The sequence below is a fragment of the Mesoplodon densirostris genome, chromosome 9 (genome assembly GCF_025265405.1).
Source record: "Mesoplodon densirostris isolate mMesDen1 chromosome 9, mMesDen1 primary haplotype, whole genome shotgun sequence".
Classification (NCBI taxonomy): Eukaryota; Metazoa; Chordata; class Mammalia; order Artiodactyla; family Ziphiidae; genus Mesoplodon; species Mesoplodon densirostris.
In genome coordinates, this window is record NC_082669.1 from 102,852,322 (window position 1) to 102,866,232 (window position 13,911).

General features: G+C 38.4%; 1 protein-coding gene across 1 annotated transcript; it reads left to right on the forward strand.

The window, feature by feature from the left end:
• The first annotated feature begins 2,886 nt into the window (after positions 1-2,886).
• Positions 2,887-3,809, forward strand: LOC132496159 (olfactory receptor 2A7-like). The gene is given in 2 exon segments (XM_060108382.1): positions 2,887-3,049; positions 3,052-3,809. Coding segments are annotated over 2 exon segments (921 nt in total).
• Positions 3,810-13,911: the final 10,102 nt, after the last annotated feature.

Consider the following 13,911-nt stretch of genomic DNA (forward strand, 5'->3'; position numbering starts at 1 on the left):
TTCACTGTCAGACAATAACCAGGGATGAATCTCTGCATCTCCTGAGTGCCTCTTGAATGTTTGGGAGCTGGAACAACATAAAAATTCATGAAACTGTAATAAATTCCTATATTTGGGTACCTGTAATATTCATGGGGTCACCAGAATATAACTTAATATGTGTGTATCCTTTTAATTACGAAGGTATTTCCTGTTCTTATCTTAACCTCTAAAGATCTCGCTATTTCTCTGGCTTCTTCAGAGACAGAGACTGCCAATTCTCTTCAGTCTCAGAAGGGGAACAGTGGTTGGCTTCTTTACGTCTCTATAGGGAGCACACTGGTGTAAGAGAGACCTACCGTCTCATGCCCTACACAAAGCCCTCATGACAATTGAGAAGGTGCCCTGTGGAGATAATAAATGAATAAAGCCTTCTCTTCTCTTAAGCAACATGAAAAGCCAGTATCCTTCCTTGGCACTTCTCAGAGGAGGAGCAAGTCTTCCAGCACCATCAGGAAATTTAGCCACACCAGGTATGTTTGCTTTTTCTGCATGAAGATTTTGTGGGGTCCTTACACAAAAATCATCCCTAGATACACAAGTTTCTTAATTACTTTTGTGAATTCTGGTCAAATATATTTTAACATCATTTTCATTGCCTGTTAGCTTTCACTGTCACTCTTCAATATCATGCAAAAATATATTTTTATTGATGCTCAAATTTTTCTCATTGATAGTATAAATAGTAGGCTGAGTAAAAGATACTATTAAGCAATATATCAATATGTTAGTATAATCAATATATGAATGGTTATTTTTTACTGGTAGCTATTTTTAAGGTAACGAGATAAGTGTGTACAACTTTCTGGTAAATGTTTAATATTAATCAAAAAAGTCCAGTACCTTTTTATTTTAAAAACTAGGCTTAAAGTACCACATATAGAGGGAAGTCAAATATCTAAATAATAAGGACAAATATTCAGTTATTGGATAAGTGTACAAATAGTTATGTATTTATGTACAGTATTATGAGACCAGAGTCTAAGCAGTTAGTATGAGTTCAGAGTTCCTATCATTGATAGCTCCACCCTCAGTACAATGGTAGGTATGTAATAGGAAATCAATAAATACCAAATTATTTTACTTTCAAACTTCTGGACCTGACACTTGTCACTGGAATAGCAATAGGGGAGTAACAAGGCAAATGGGATGATTTTTTTTTTTTTTTGCGGTACGCACGCCTCTCACTGTTGTGGCCTCTCCTATTGCGGAGCACAGGCTCCGGACGTGCAGGCTCAGCGGCCATGGCTCACAGGCCCAGCCGCTCCGCGGCATGTGGGATCTTACCGGACCAGGGCACGAACCCCTGTTCCCTGCATCGGCAGGCGGACTCTCAACCACTGCGCCACCAGGGAAGCCCAAATGGGATGATTTTTAAATGGGTTGATAATTTTATAGCCATTTAAATTGAGAATTACTGCTCACTCTTGCTCTCTTCAAGACAAGATGATTTTACATTAATAAATGGGAATAAAATTTAAGCAAGAAGGGCAATATCATGTTTATACGTACATCCTAATTGTGGAATCATAGAGTAAGAAAGATGATTTAGTTCAATCTCTCAAGGAATTTAAAGACCCCTTTGCAGCATCCCTCACAGAAGTCCTCTAGCTATTGCCAATCACGTGCAGAGACAGTATCTAAAACTGGGTATTTCTAGAGTGTTTATCAACATCGAGTCAAAATCTAACAAAGTTACTGAATCTGTTTTTGTGTTTAGATAAACAACACAGTACAAATCTATTCAGTCATTCATATAAATGTTCATCTAAGTATTTTGAAAAGCTAAATATGAAAAAATAGATTTTAGGCTGAAAAGAAGTCATTATATTTGAACAGGAAGAGATTTTGTGCAATATTAGTTGTGGAGGTGACAACAGATGCAGGAGTAGAAAGTGTGTTTTGACAGGTGAGAGGTTAGTGGCTAATGGTGTATCTGGGAAATGGTACATCTACCTTTAGTATACCCTGTCCTCGATGAGCCCTTCCAAGTCGAGATTAGACATATTGCAGCTTAAGGACTTTAGCATGTGTATCAGTTAAGGGTCATAGTTTTTGGAAAAAAAAATAAACAGAAGTAACTCTAATATGAGCAAAGAAAAGCAGAATTTATTTGAAGGATGTGAGATATCTCACTGATGAAGCAAAAACTATGTATTCTATTAACATGTGGCAACATAGTCATTGGGTTGGCCAAAAACTCTGTTTGGATTTTTTGTACCGTCTTAACATCTTACGGAAAAACCCGAACGAACTTTTTGGCCAAACCAATATTTTGAAAAGTTAGCCTCTGCTAAAAACCTAACAACAAGAAAGGAAATATATGTATATATGTGTTTATTTGTATGTATGTATGTATATATTTTAAGGTTACCAAATAAATTCTTTTTTAAAGAATTTTGTTTTATTTATTTATTTTTAGCTGCTTTGGGTCTTCGCTGCTACCTGTAGGCTTTCTCTAGTTGTGGCAAGGCAAGCAGGGGCTACTCTTCATTGTGGTGCGCAGGCTTCTTATTGCGGTGGCTTCTCTTTTTGCAGAGCACGGGCTCTAGGTGTGCAGGCTCAGTAGCTGTGGCTTGAGGGCTTAGCTGCTCCGCGGCATGTGGGATCTTCATGCACGAGGGCTTGAACCCATGTCCCCTGCATTGGCAGGCGGATTCTTAACCACTGCGCCACCAGGGAAGCCCCAAATTAATTCTTTAAACGTTCATTTAAAAACATAACAATTCACTGAAACTGTTTCTGAACACTTTTTTATACCACAGAAAGGTATAGTTGACATAAATCTATTTTTAAAGACTTCTCTTTAACCATGGATATTAACTGAATTTCCTGTGTCATAGGGATATGGGAGACAATGTGACATGTATCACAGAGTTCACCCTACTGGGATTTCCCCTTGATACAACGATTCAGATGCTTCTCTTTGGGCTCTTCTCTCTGTTCTATGTCTTCACCCTACTGGGGAACGGGGTCCTCCTGGGGCTCATCTCACTGGACTCCAGGCTGCACTGTACTTCTTCCTCTCACACCTGGCCATCGTTGACATAGCCTATGCCTGCAACACCATGCCCCAGATGCTGGGAGACCTCCTGAGTCCAGCCAAGCCCATCTCCTTTGCTGGCTGCATGACACAAAGCTTTCTCTTTTTGACATTTGCTGTCACAGAATGTCTTCTCCTGGTGGTGATGTCCTATGATCACTCTGTAGCCATCTGCCAGCCCCTCTGATACTCTGCCATCATGATCTGGAGAGTCTGCATCATGCTGGTGGTGATTTCCTGGACCATTGGAGTCTTTCTGTCTTTGATTCATCTAGTGTTACTTTTACCCTTACCCTTCTGTATATCCCAGAAGATCAATCACTTTTTCTGTGAAATCATGGCTGTTCTCAAACTTGCTTGTACAGATACACACATCCATGACACTGTGGTACTGGCTGGAATGATTTCTGTGCTAGTGGGACACTTCTCAATTGTAATCTCATACATGTGTGTCCTCTGTGCTATCTTCAGGATCCAGTCTGGGGAGCATCAAAGAAAAGCCTTGTCCACCTGCTCATCTCACCTCTGTGTGGTTGGACTCTTTCATGGCATAGCCATTATCATGTATGTTGGACCCAGATATGGGAACCCCAAGGAACAGAAGAAATATCTTTTCCTGTTTCACAGACTTTTCAATCCCATGCTCAACCCTCTTATCTGTACTCTTAGGAATTCAGAAGTAAAGAATGCCTTGAAGAGAGTGCTGGGAATAGAGAGAGCTTTATGAAAAGATGGTGGTATCAGGGTTGACAGTGACCTAGGAGGATATTATCTTAAGAGGTCCCAAACCCAACTCAGCATAAGATTATCTAAGACTCTTATTAAAAATAGAACTGTTGGGGCTTCACTGGTGGCACAGTGGTTGAGAGTCTGCCTGCCAATGCAGGGGACGCGGGTTCGGGCCCTGGTCTGGGAAGATCCCACATGCCGTGGAGCAGCTGGGCCCGTGAGCCACAACTACTGAGCCTGCGCGTCTGGAGCCTGTGCTCTGCAACAAGAGAGGCCGCGATAGTGAGAGGCCCGCGCACCGCGATGAAGAGTGGCCCCCGCTCGCCGCAACTAGAGAAAGCCCTCACACAGAAACGAAGACCCGACACAGCCTTAAATAAATAAATAAATAGAACTGTCTCCTGACCCACCATTAGATCACTGATTGAGTAGATGTAGGAAGTATTTTATAGAAATCTATGCCTTTAAATATTATCATTGCCCAAATATTATCTATAGCAAATTGTGATCCTATTGGATGTTATAGACCAGTATTTGGAAGCCCACAGATCTAGAATAATACTATTTATAATTTCTTCATCAAGCTATGTTCCAGCCCCATATCTCCCAAAATGTTTTCCTCAAATCTCTAGCCCCTTAAGAGGGCTTTAAAAATAAATTCTGTGGTCAAATAAGTTTGAGAATTATTACATATTAAATGTCTCATTTTAGGGGACTCACAATTCATATGATCATACCGTAAAAACTGTAAAAATTCCTATGGTAAATAAAGAATTCTATTGCAATTTTTAGCCAGTGTTTTCCAAACTTACTTGGTCACATGAAATTATTTCCGTAACACTTAATTAGAAGTTTACTAGAACAGGAGATCTTGATACTGATTGACTCATTGTGAATATTAACTGTAACTATCCTCTAGAGCAAAATGATTTTTTGTTCCTGCAAAGTGAGCCTCTAAAGAGGATGTAGGTCTAAACACAGTACCCTAGATCAGCCTGTGAGGGTCTGTGCTCTCTTTGGATACAGAAAGTGAGGGTCACTATCCCTACTCTTCAATGTTGGATCATCTGGAGAAAATAAATCCAACTTTCTGCTGTATTGGATAAGTATTCCAAGATACATTTCAGGGGATGACCTCATTCAATTAAAAAAATTTATTCTGTATACATTTTCCTACTTACCCACTGCATGAAATCAATCTATTTTTCTGTCTCAAAGCTTTAAAGAGAAAACTAGTTTTCTCAAGGGAATCTGGAAGAATTTGCAAAGTCGATCACCTACATAGTATATAAGCTTTAGAAAAGTTTAATCGTTGTGTTTAGAAAATAGAGACATGGGAGAAGTTCTGTAAGAGAATGTTCACAGGAACAGGTGCACGATGAATATGATGGATAAAAAGGAAATGAATAAAAGATAGAATGCCCAAGGGGCTAGTTGATCCTTTGGAGATTAAGAACGAAACAAAATAGGGAAAGTACATGATTTATTATTCATCGGTTATTCTTGCAATGAAAAAATCTCAAATTATAGCCACACAAACAAGAATTTCCTGACACTCTATATAGAATGCCATATACATTACTAGAATCTCAAAAGACAAAGGGTTAAGTGAGGTGTTTATGCAGTTACGAAAATTTCCTCCTAATGAAAAATATTCTATGTATTTTGTGGCTAAATACATAGAACTTTAGGAATTTTTTTTCTACTGCTGGAAGAAAATAACACTTTTTAAGGGGTATAAAGTAAATTATATCTTTTGCAAATTATGTTTTTTTAATGTTATCTTGGGATATAGTCAGGTCTCAACTACTTGAAAAGCAATAAAGCTTGGCGATAAGTAAAGGCTTCTAAGCACAGTTATAAAAATGTTTTGGTTGTAAATTAAACCCTGGAGTAAATTGAAGAAGTAAGTTCTATCAAAAGCTTTAATGGAGTTAAGCCCTGATGAACAGTTAAGAATTTGGGGGATTAAGAGAAACTACTTAATTGCACCAGAGTGTTTTATATTATTATTGAACAAATATAATTTCTTTAAAAATTTTTTTAAATTAATTAGTTAATTAATTTTTAGCTGCATTGGGTCTTCTTTGCTATGCAAGGGTTTTCTCTAGTTGTGGTGAGCGGGGGCTACTCTTCCTTTCGGTGCATGGGCTTCTCATTGCAGTGGCTTCTCTTGCTGTGGAGCACAGGCTCTAGGCACGCAGGCTTCAGTAGTTGTGGCACGCGGGCTTCAGTAGTTGTGGCACGTGGGCTCAGTTGCTCCACAGCATGTGGGATCTTCCCAGACCAGGGCTCGAACCCGTGCCCCCTGGGAAGCCCTCATCATTTCAATAAAGGGATCAGTGTTCTTGTTTAATGTTTAATGGGGTTAATATTTAGTCCTTAATAAAGTTTATACTTAATTAAGTCAGAAAATAGTGTTCTAACCTCTCTTAGTTAACCATTTCTATGGGAATCCTGATGATCAGACTATGAAATCACAATTTGAGCATCAGTGTTTATCTGGTGTGGGGCTTCTTCATTGGGAGTTATGGTCACTGAAGAACTGACTGACCCTCACAAAACTCACGAGATAATCATGGTTAACTTGGATGCCAATTTGAACCTTATAATGGAGGATATTTCTTCTCAGGAAAAGGAGTACCTATACCCATTATCCAAGATTCCCCAAATTTCCTTTCAAAAATCTGAGAAATGAATAAAAAATAAGGACATGGCTCAATGAGCCTAGAATCAGAGCAAATGCAATTGAATAATATTGAAGGGTATTTTCTAAAGCTAGAATAAATCCCCCCCCCAATAGATCACAATTCTCATAATCAGAAACCAGGTGTCTACTATATGAAGCTTCTATGTCTTGGACTGTGCTCACTAAGCAAATTCTGCCTCTTTAATTTCCCAGTTTTCAGGATTCCAAATCAAACATTGAACTTCTGACCTTTTAACACATAATTACTCCAGAAATACAGTTAATAATATTTTACAATTGTAATTTTCCATAAATTCCAAGCCTGTCATGACTTTCTGAAGACAGGTTCATCCTTGACTTGCATATTTATTTCATCAGTTAAAAGCCACCAATTTTCAAACCAATCATTAAGATAATTTAATCTGGGAGGTGTTTATATTATCAATGTGTTGATTTTTATTTATTCTACTTTCAAATGGAAATTATGTTCAAATCCTAGTGGACCTTGCTATAACCATAATGGTTATAGATGCAGGTTAAAAGAAAATCAGTGACTACAGAAAATGCCCAGTGCTGACAAAAAATGTCCAATGCTGACAGATAATATAAATATTTGAGAACATACTTATTGCAATTAAAAGCTGACTGTATTATGTATGTTATTTTCCTTCGTATAGATTTATGTTTTGTATATGTTTATGTTTTGCTCTGACCACTTTTAGTAGTTGTCCACAAGTTAAGAGCTATGTCACCTTGATATGTGACCAAAGAAAACCGTGTAATTTTGAAATGATGTATTTCCCTACGGTTAAGTTGTTTGGTATCATAAATGTTTATATTTAATTTATTATTGACTTTGTTCAAATTTTTTTACTTTTTATGACCTATGGTCAAATGAACATAGAAAACTATGTTTTAGTTTTGAAATGAAACATGAAAACAATATTGTTTTCACAGTATTTCAGTTTTTCTTTTATGTGTTAGTTTCCTGATTTCCACATTTGCTGCACGTCACATGGAACATGAAGGAAAGAGAGAGAGAGAAAAGGAAGGAAGGAAGGAAGGGAAAAAGGGAGGGAGGGAGGAAGGAAGGAAGGAGAGAAAGAGAGCAAAAGGAAGGAAGGAAGGAAAGGAGAAAGAAAGAAAGGAAGAGAGAAAGAAAAGAAAGAAAAAGGGTCCCAGTATTTATGGATTGTCTAATATGCACCTGGCATTTCATACGATTAGGAACCAACTTTGTGTGTTTCTTCTCACAGTGGATGTGCACAGTAGGACCACAGGTGGACGTGTTCTCAAAACTTGGTAACTGTGCCCAGTTTCCCCCAAGTTTATGTCACAACCCCAGTAAGTCAGGAATCACACTATAATGAACTAACTAGTTCTTAAGTTGCATGATTGATTGATGTGAGATTTCCAAAATAGCATTTTAATCCTTTTATGTTCAGTAAAAGAACACAGCAAAATCAAATAAATATGACAACATCTGAGGTAGCAAATCTTCTCCCAATCCCAGTAGAGGCAGGAAGCCTCTAGGGGAAGCTGTCTTGGAGAGCATCCTTTCCTCCCCTCCCCTGAGGGACTGGCCTCAGAATGGAGATTAGAGATCCTTCTAATGGTCAACCTACTTTGGTGGTTTGCATCCTAGAAAACCCTCCTTTAGGCAGGATCTAATAAGGCCCCTGGGACACCTTTTGCCCCTTTGGACCCCCAGTCCACTCCCCGCGTCCATAACCAGCTCTCTGCAGCATCTTCACACCTGGAGTTGTTACTTGGAATCAGCTGCTTTTTCAAGGTGTTTTCTGCCCAACTCTGCTGCAACACAAGGGACCCAGTCACTGGGGAGAAGCTGACTACAGATGTTAATGCCAGGAATTTATTCCTTGTCACACTGGGTCCGCTTCCTTACAGGTTCACCTGAACCATCTGGAGATTTTGGAACTAGGGCAGTGCTGGGGATTCATGAAATCCAAATAATGCCCAATATTAAGGGACTGCAATGAGTGATGTTGTCTCAGGGGTGTGCTCTGGGGCTGTCTGTGTTTCCTGATCGTGTGTCCTGCTGGGGGTGAGAACAGAAATAGAAAAAGAGAATTGCTTTGCCTCTCCTCCCCAGTGGAGGTGGGCATGCACTGCATCTCACAGCACACCCCTTCCAGTGAACTCTCAAGAGCTGCCAGCTAGCTTGAGCCCCTCGGAGAATAAAACCTCCTTTTCTGAAGATCTGGTCCCATTTTCAATCAGGAACAGAAGTGAGGGCTCTGCAACTCCCACAGAAGCCCCCCAAAGAAGGACTCCATCCAACCTTCAGGTGCTTTCCTCTTCTGAGGTCTTGAGTCCAAATGGGGATGCTAACCAGATTGCCTTATTTTTTTTTTTTTTTACTATCAATTCCTCTTATATATGTTGTAGCATCTGATCTTTTGATTTTAATTTAATTTTTATTTTATATTAGTGTATAGTTGATTTACAGTGTGTTAATTTCAGGTGTACAGCAAAGTAGTTCAGTTATACATATATCCATTCTTTTTCAGATTCTTTTCCCATATAGGTTATTACAAAATATTGAGTAGAGTTCCCTGTGCTGTACAGTAGGTCCTTGTTCATTATCTATTGTATATATAGTAGTGTGTATACGTTAATCCCAAACTCCTAACTCTCACTTTTATAGTGCTATTCTTCTTAAGCATATAAATGTGGACTGATGGTTATTCTGCTATGGGGACAGTTTGAGGAAAAGTTAATGCTAACTTTTTGAACACATTCCTTACAAATAGTGTACGTATGTGTAGAATTTGGTTAATTTTGTTCTATACAGTGGTTAAGTAGCTGCATGAAAGCAATAACCTTGTGAACATTGACGCTAGATAAAAAAATAAGAAAAGCCTGTGTGATGGAGTTAAGTTAAATATATGCAATCATTTTCGCAAACCAAGGAAGATTATACTGGGATGTATTATGGAGTGATCTTTCATTTCAGGGGAAAATGATATTAGTTCAGTCCTTGTGTCTATGTCTGGTCCACAAAACCATAATATATAATCTATAAAGCCCATACACATCTTATCCATTACCCATAACTTGGAGAACAGTGTCAGACACACAGAAAATACTTTAAATGTTAGACTTTCCCAAACCTGGAATGTACATGAATGTATATGTGTGTGTGTGTGTGTGTGTGGTTGAGGGAAGTGAAGAAAAGGTAAGGAGTTGCTACTTAAAGGATAATCTCTTGGGCTTCCCTGGTGGCGCAGTGGTTGAGAGTCTGCCTGCCGATGCAGGGGACACGGGTTTGTGCCCCGGTCCGGGAAGGTCCCACATGCTGCGGAGTGGCTGGGCCTGTGAGCCATGGCCGCTGAGCCTGTGCGTCCAGAGCCTGTGCTCCGTAACGGGAGAGGCCACAACAGTGAGAGGGCCGCGTACCGCAAAAAAAAAAAAAAAAAAAAAAAAAAAAAAGTTCATACTAGGGCTAAGGGGTTGAGAACTATACCCAGTCATACAAGTAGTAAATGTGTGTCTGGTCCTTAAGCTTATGCTCTTTAATTACTACTCTGTAGTGCCACACTATCATACATGAACAATCCAGCAGGCAGAAAATCAATAAGGATATAGCTAAACAACACCATCCATCAACTGGATATAATGGACACCTATAGACCACTTCATCCAACAGCAAAATACACATTCTTCTCAAGCTCACATGTAACATTCACCAAGATACACCACATTTGGGGCCATAAAACACACCTGAACAAATGTAAAAGAATAGAAATCATACAATGTCTGTTCTTAGATCATAACGGAATTAAAGTAGAAATCAATAACAGAGAGATAGCTGGAAAATCCCCCAAATATTTGGAGATTAAACATCATCTTCTAACTAACACATGGGTCAAGGAAAAAAAATCAAGAGAAATGTTAAAATACTTTGATCTAGAAAAGAATCAGAGAAGGGTTCTATTGAGTATATTAATTGTAACAAATATTTCTTATAACTAGAAAGTAAAACATGCAGTACTTAAGTTGAATTGAGGATTTAAAAATAGCTTTCATTTTTAGGAATGCTATGTGACTTATGCCCACAACATTGGAAAAGAGTTTGTCAGTGCATCAGGTCTTCAATTTTACTTTTTGAAACGTAGGCCACATCTAGTGCTGACAGGTTTGTTCGTGTATAAAGAAATGATTTCAATCTTAGATATTTACTTTGAAACCACAGAGATCATGGATAACATATTAGTCATAAAACAATTTGCCAATTTTTAAAATGCTAATGTACATACATATAAGATGTATCATTTATAGCATCCAACAATGCTTGAATGTTGCATTCGGAACTGCAATATATTTAATTCCTTTCTTAGTCTTTCCTTTCACGTCTGCTAGTCCTTTAGCAAATTTAATCCATTTGAGTTCAGGTAAGATGCTTTTAATAACATGTAGAATGAAATAAAATATGAGGAAAAAAAGAAAGAAAATAGAAGTGTTTTCAAGTGTTCAGGGCTTAAACATTTTGAGATTCTACAGTTGTTATTATCAAACTTCAGTCAGTGTTTTTTTTTGGCTTTGGGATGAATGTCCTTAATTGGGTATGATTATGGTCAAGAAGATTTAAGCAAGTCAGAAATTACAGACCCAGTCTGAGAATGGTCCAAACTTTCAATATTTAGGCATTCACTCATTTATGTGTATTCATTCATTCATTTGTTCACTCAGTAAACATTTGCTAAGTGCCAAAATTACAAAACTAGATACACCTGTTCCTTGTTCACAAGGAGTGGGTTACAATCCAGTTGTCAATATGTCAACTGTTTTTGTAAAGACTCTTAATGTACCTGTTAGGACCTTCTTTCTCTTTTCTCTCCCTTTAGGTTGTCAAGAGATTCATACTTTGTAAGTAGTGTTTCTTTTTCCTTTATCTAATCACTTTGGAAGTTACAGAAGGAAATAAAGGAGGACTGAATAAAGAGATTAAGCATTTTATAAGATGCAGATTCAAGCTCATTTTCACAACGAAATATTTTAATATGTTTTCCAAATAAATTTAAAAGGTTGTCCTAGCACAGTAGTTTTTTATATACTCCTGAAAAAAAAATAAGCCTTAGTCGCATGTTAGGAGTTCATAGTATGGTAGATTCTATTGTGTCTTGGTAATATAATAATTTATTGATAATACTTATTTAAAAAACAGTCATTTGTTGCTTCTAGAGAGGGATCTAGTGGGGATGTCCTTCAGGATTTCAATTAACTTCTCAGAAAAGCTTTCCTTGGGTTGTATGTGATTATCTCTGTCTAGGGCCTGGCCCTCACTTTGTGGATCCAGCTTCGGAAATTTTATTCATTTCTCATCTGTATCATACTACTCAAACTCAAAAAACGAACCATGAATAACCCTGAATGGAATTATTTATTATAAAAAAATTGGCAAGAACTTTGCTTACCAGCACATTCCCTCTTTGTCAAAATATCAGCATAAGAAGGTAAATTAATAACCTCCCAGTTGATTGGTGAGCATGGAATTGGGGCAGGGGGAGTTAACTGGAGATTTTACCAGCGAGGGTTATTGATCCCTGATCACTCAAGCCATCTGAGCTGTAGACATAGACCTGCCAGGAGGACAACACTCTCATACCATCAGGCCAGGCTCCCCTGGACAGTGCTGAAGACGGGCTGATAACCACTGGCCCCGTGGGTAACCCTCTTCTTTACTCCTCAGTCTTACTGTAGACAAGTATCTCACGCAACTGTCACATTTGGATTCCTGAGTCACGCTCAGATCCTCCTCTGCCTCTTCCGTGAGATAGCATCAGAGCTCCTTGAGTGGAGCTTTTGGATGCACTCAGAACTCTCCAGTTATATGTCTACACAGGTTTTCTTGTGTTCCTCCTCCAGTTCTTCCCATCCATTATGAGTGGATTTTACAAGTTTTGCTTCTCAAAAATCAGTATTGTTTCTCTTATTTCCAAGGTCCTCAGGGAGCATCTCATTAATGTCTCCATTGGTATAACGACAACTGGACCAGGATCTTATCAACAAAAGCACCTTTCCATACATTAACCCTGGAGAAGTTTTTTCTTTAGCAGCAAGCAGGCACAAATTCAGTAGCTCAGCCCCAGGTTACTTTTGCCTAGCAAAGGTGCAACTAAGTGTTTGCACCAGCAAAGATGTTAGATTTCTACATGGTATTTTGAGGCAGCTGTTATCCAGGACTTAAGGACAAGCCAACTATTGTTTGGTACATCACCAATTCACAGAAGCATCAAATACTGGGCCACCAATTTAATGCCATATAAATCTGTAAAATGACAAATTCACTAAATTTTCTCTTTACCAAAAAGAAGTTAGCCATCTGTAAAGCAGATATCAATTCTTGTGTTGCTGAAGTAGGGCAGAGTTGATTTTTTAATGAATTGTCATTTCTTGTCTTTCTGAATTTCACAAATGAAACGTGATGCAAATGTTAAGCCGTCACACAAATGGGGAGGCCTGCAACACACTGTTGTTCCAGGTATGGCCTTTCCCAGTTAGATTATGACCTAGACTTTCTCTTTTGATAGGAGTAGAGTAGTAGGGTTACAAGTAGCACATGGGGAACTACATCTTGAAGTGGTTTCACCTGCATCCACACTCACCACAGCCTTCAACACGATGTGTGAATGCCTGACTTCAGACTCACACCCCTGCACCCAAGTCTAGATGCACAATACATGAACACTGGGCAGCCCCCAAAATCCAATTCCTACAAATTGTAAGGATTGTTTTTCAAAAAAGTTATTTGATAAATCAGTAACTGTGAGCCCATCAATACATTAATTGCCAAATGCCCAGTGGTTGGTTTGATTTAATCACTCATTAGAGCTCACATGGAGCATATCCACTGATTCCATCTTAGCAACTTAAACAATCACATTGTCATAAAAGTTTTGTTTTATCTTTTTCTTCCTCCTGTTATCATGTAAGCTGCTTTAGAGGGCAAAGGTTGATTTCAGCTGCTGAAAGTGATGCAGTTGATATTTCTCTTGAGAAACTGGAATTACATCTCTTTTCTAGGATGACTCTAATTCTCATATTTGGAGTTCTTCCATTACTGATGACTTCTGCATCCCAGAAATTCTCTTTGTGATGTTGACACGTGCAGCTCCAAGATCATCCCTATTTCATGGTTATTTTATTTCCTCTTTTGATTGGACCGTCTCTCCCCATCACACGTGTCAGTGGCTCTAGGTAACCTATCATGGGTGACATAATCCCCTTCCTATAAAACTGGATGTTAGATTAAGTGATTAACTTAATGAAAAACTAGTCATCACCCTAAAATTTTGTCCTTTAAAAATGACTATTTTTATGAAATAATGTCTAGATGTTTTCGATAACTCTGTCCCAAGCAATCCCATTTTATCCTTTTCATAGTGAA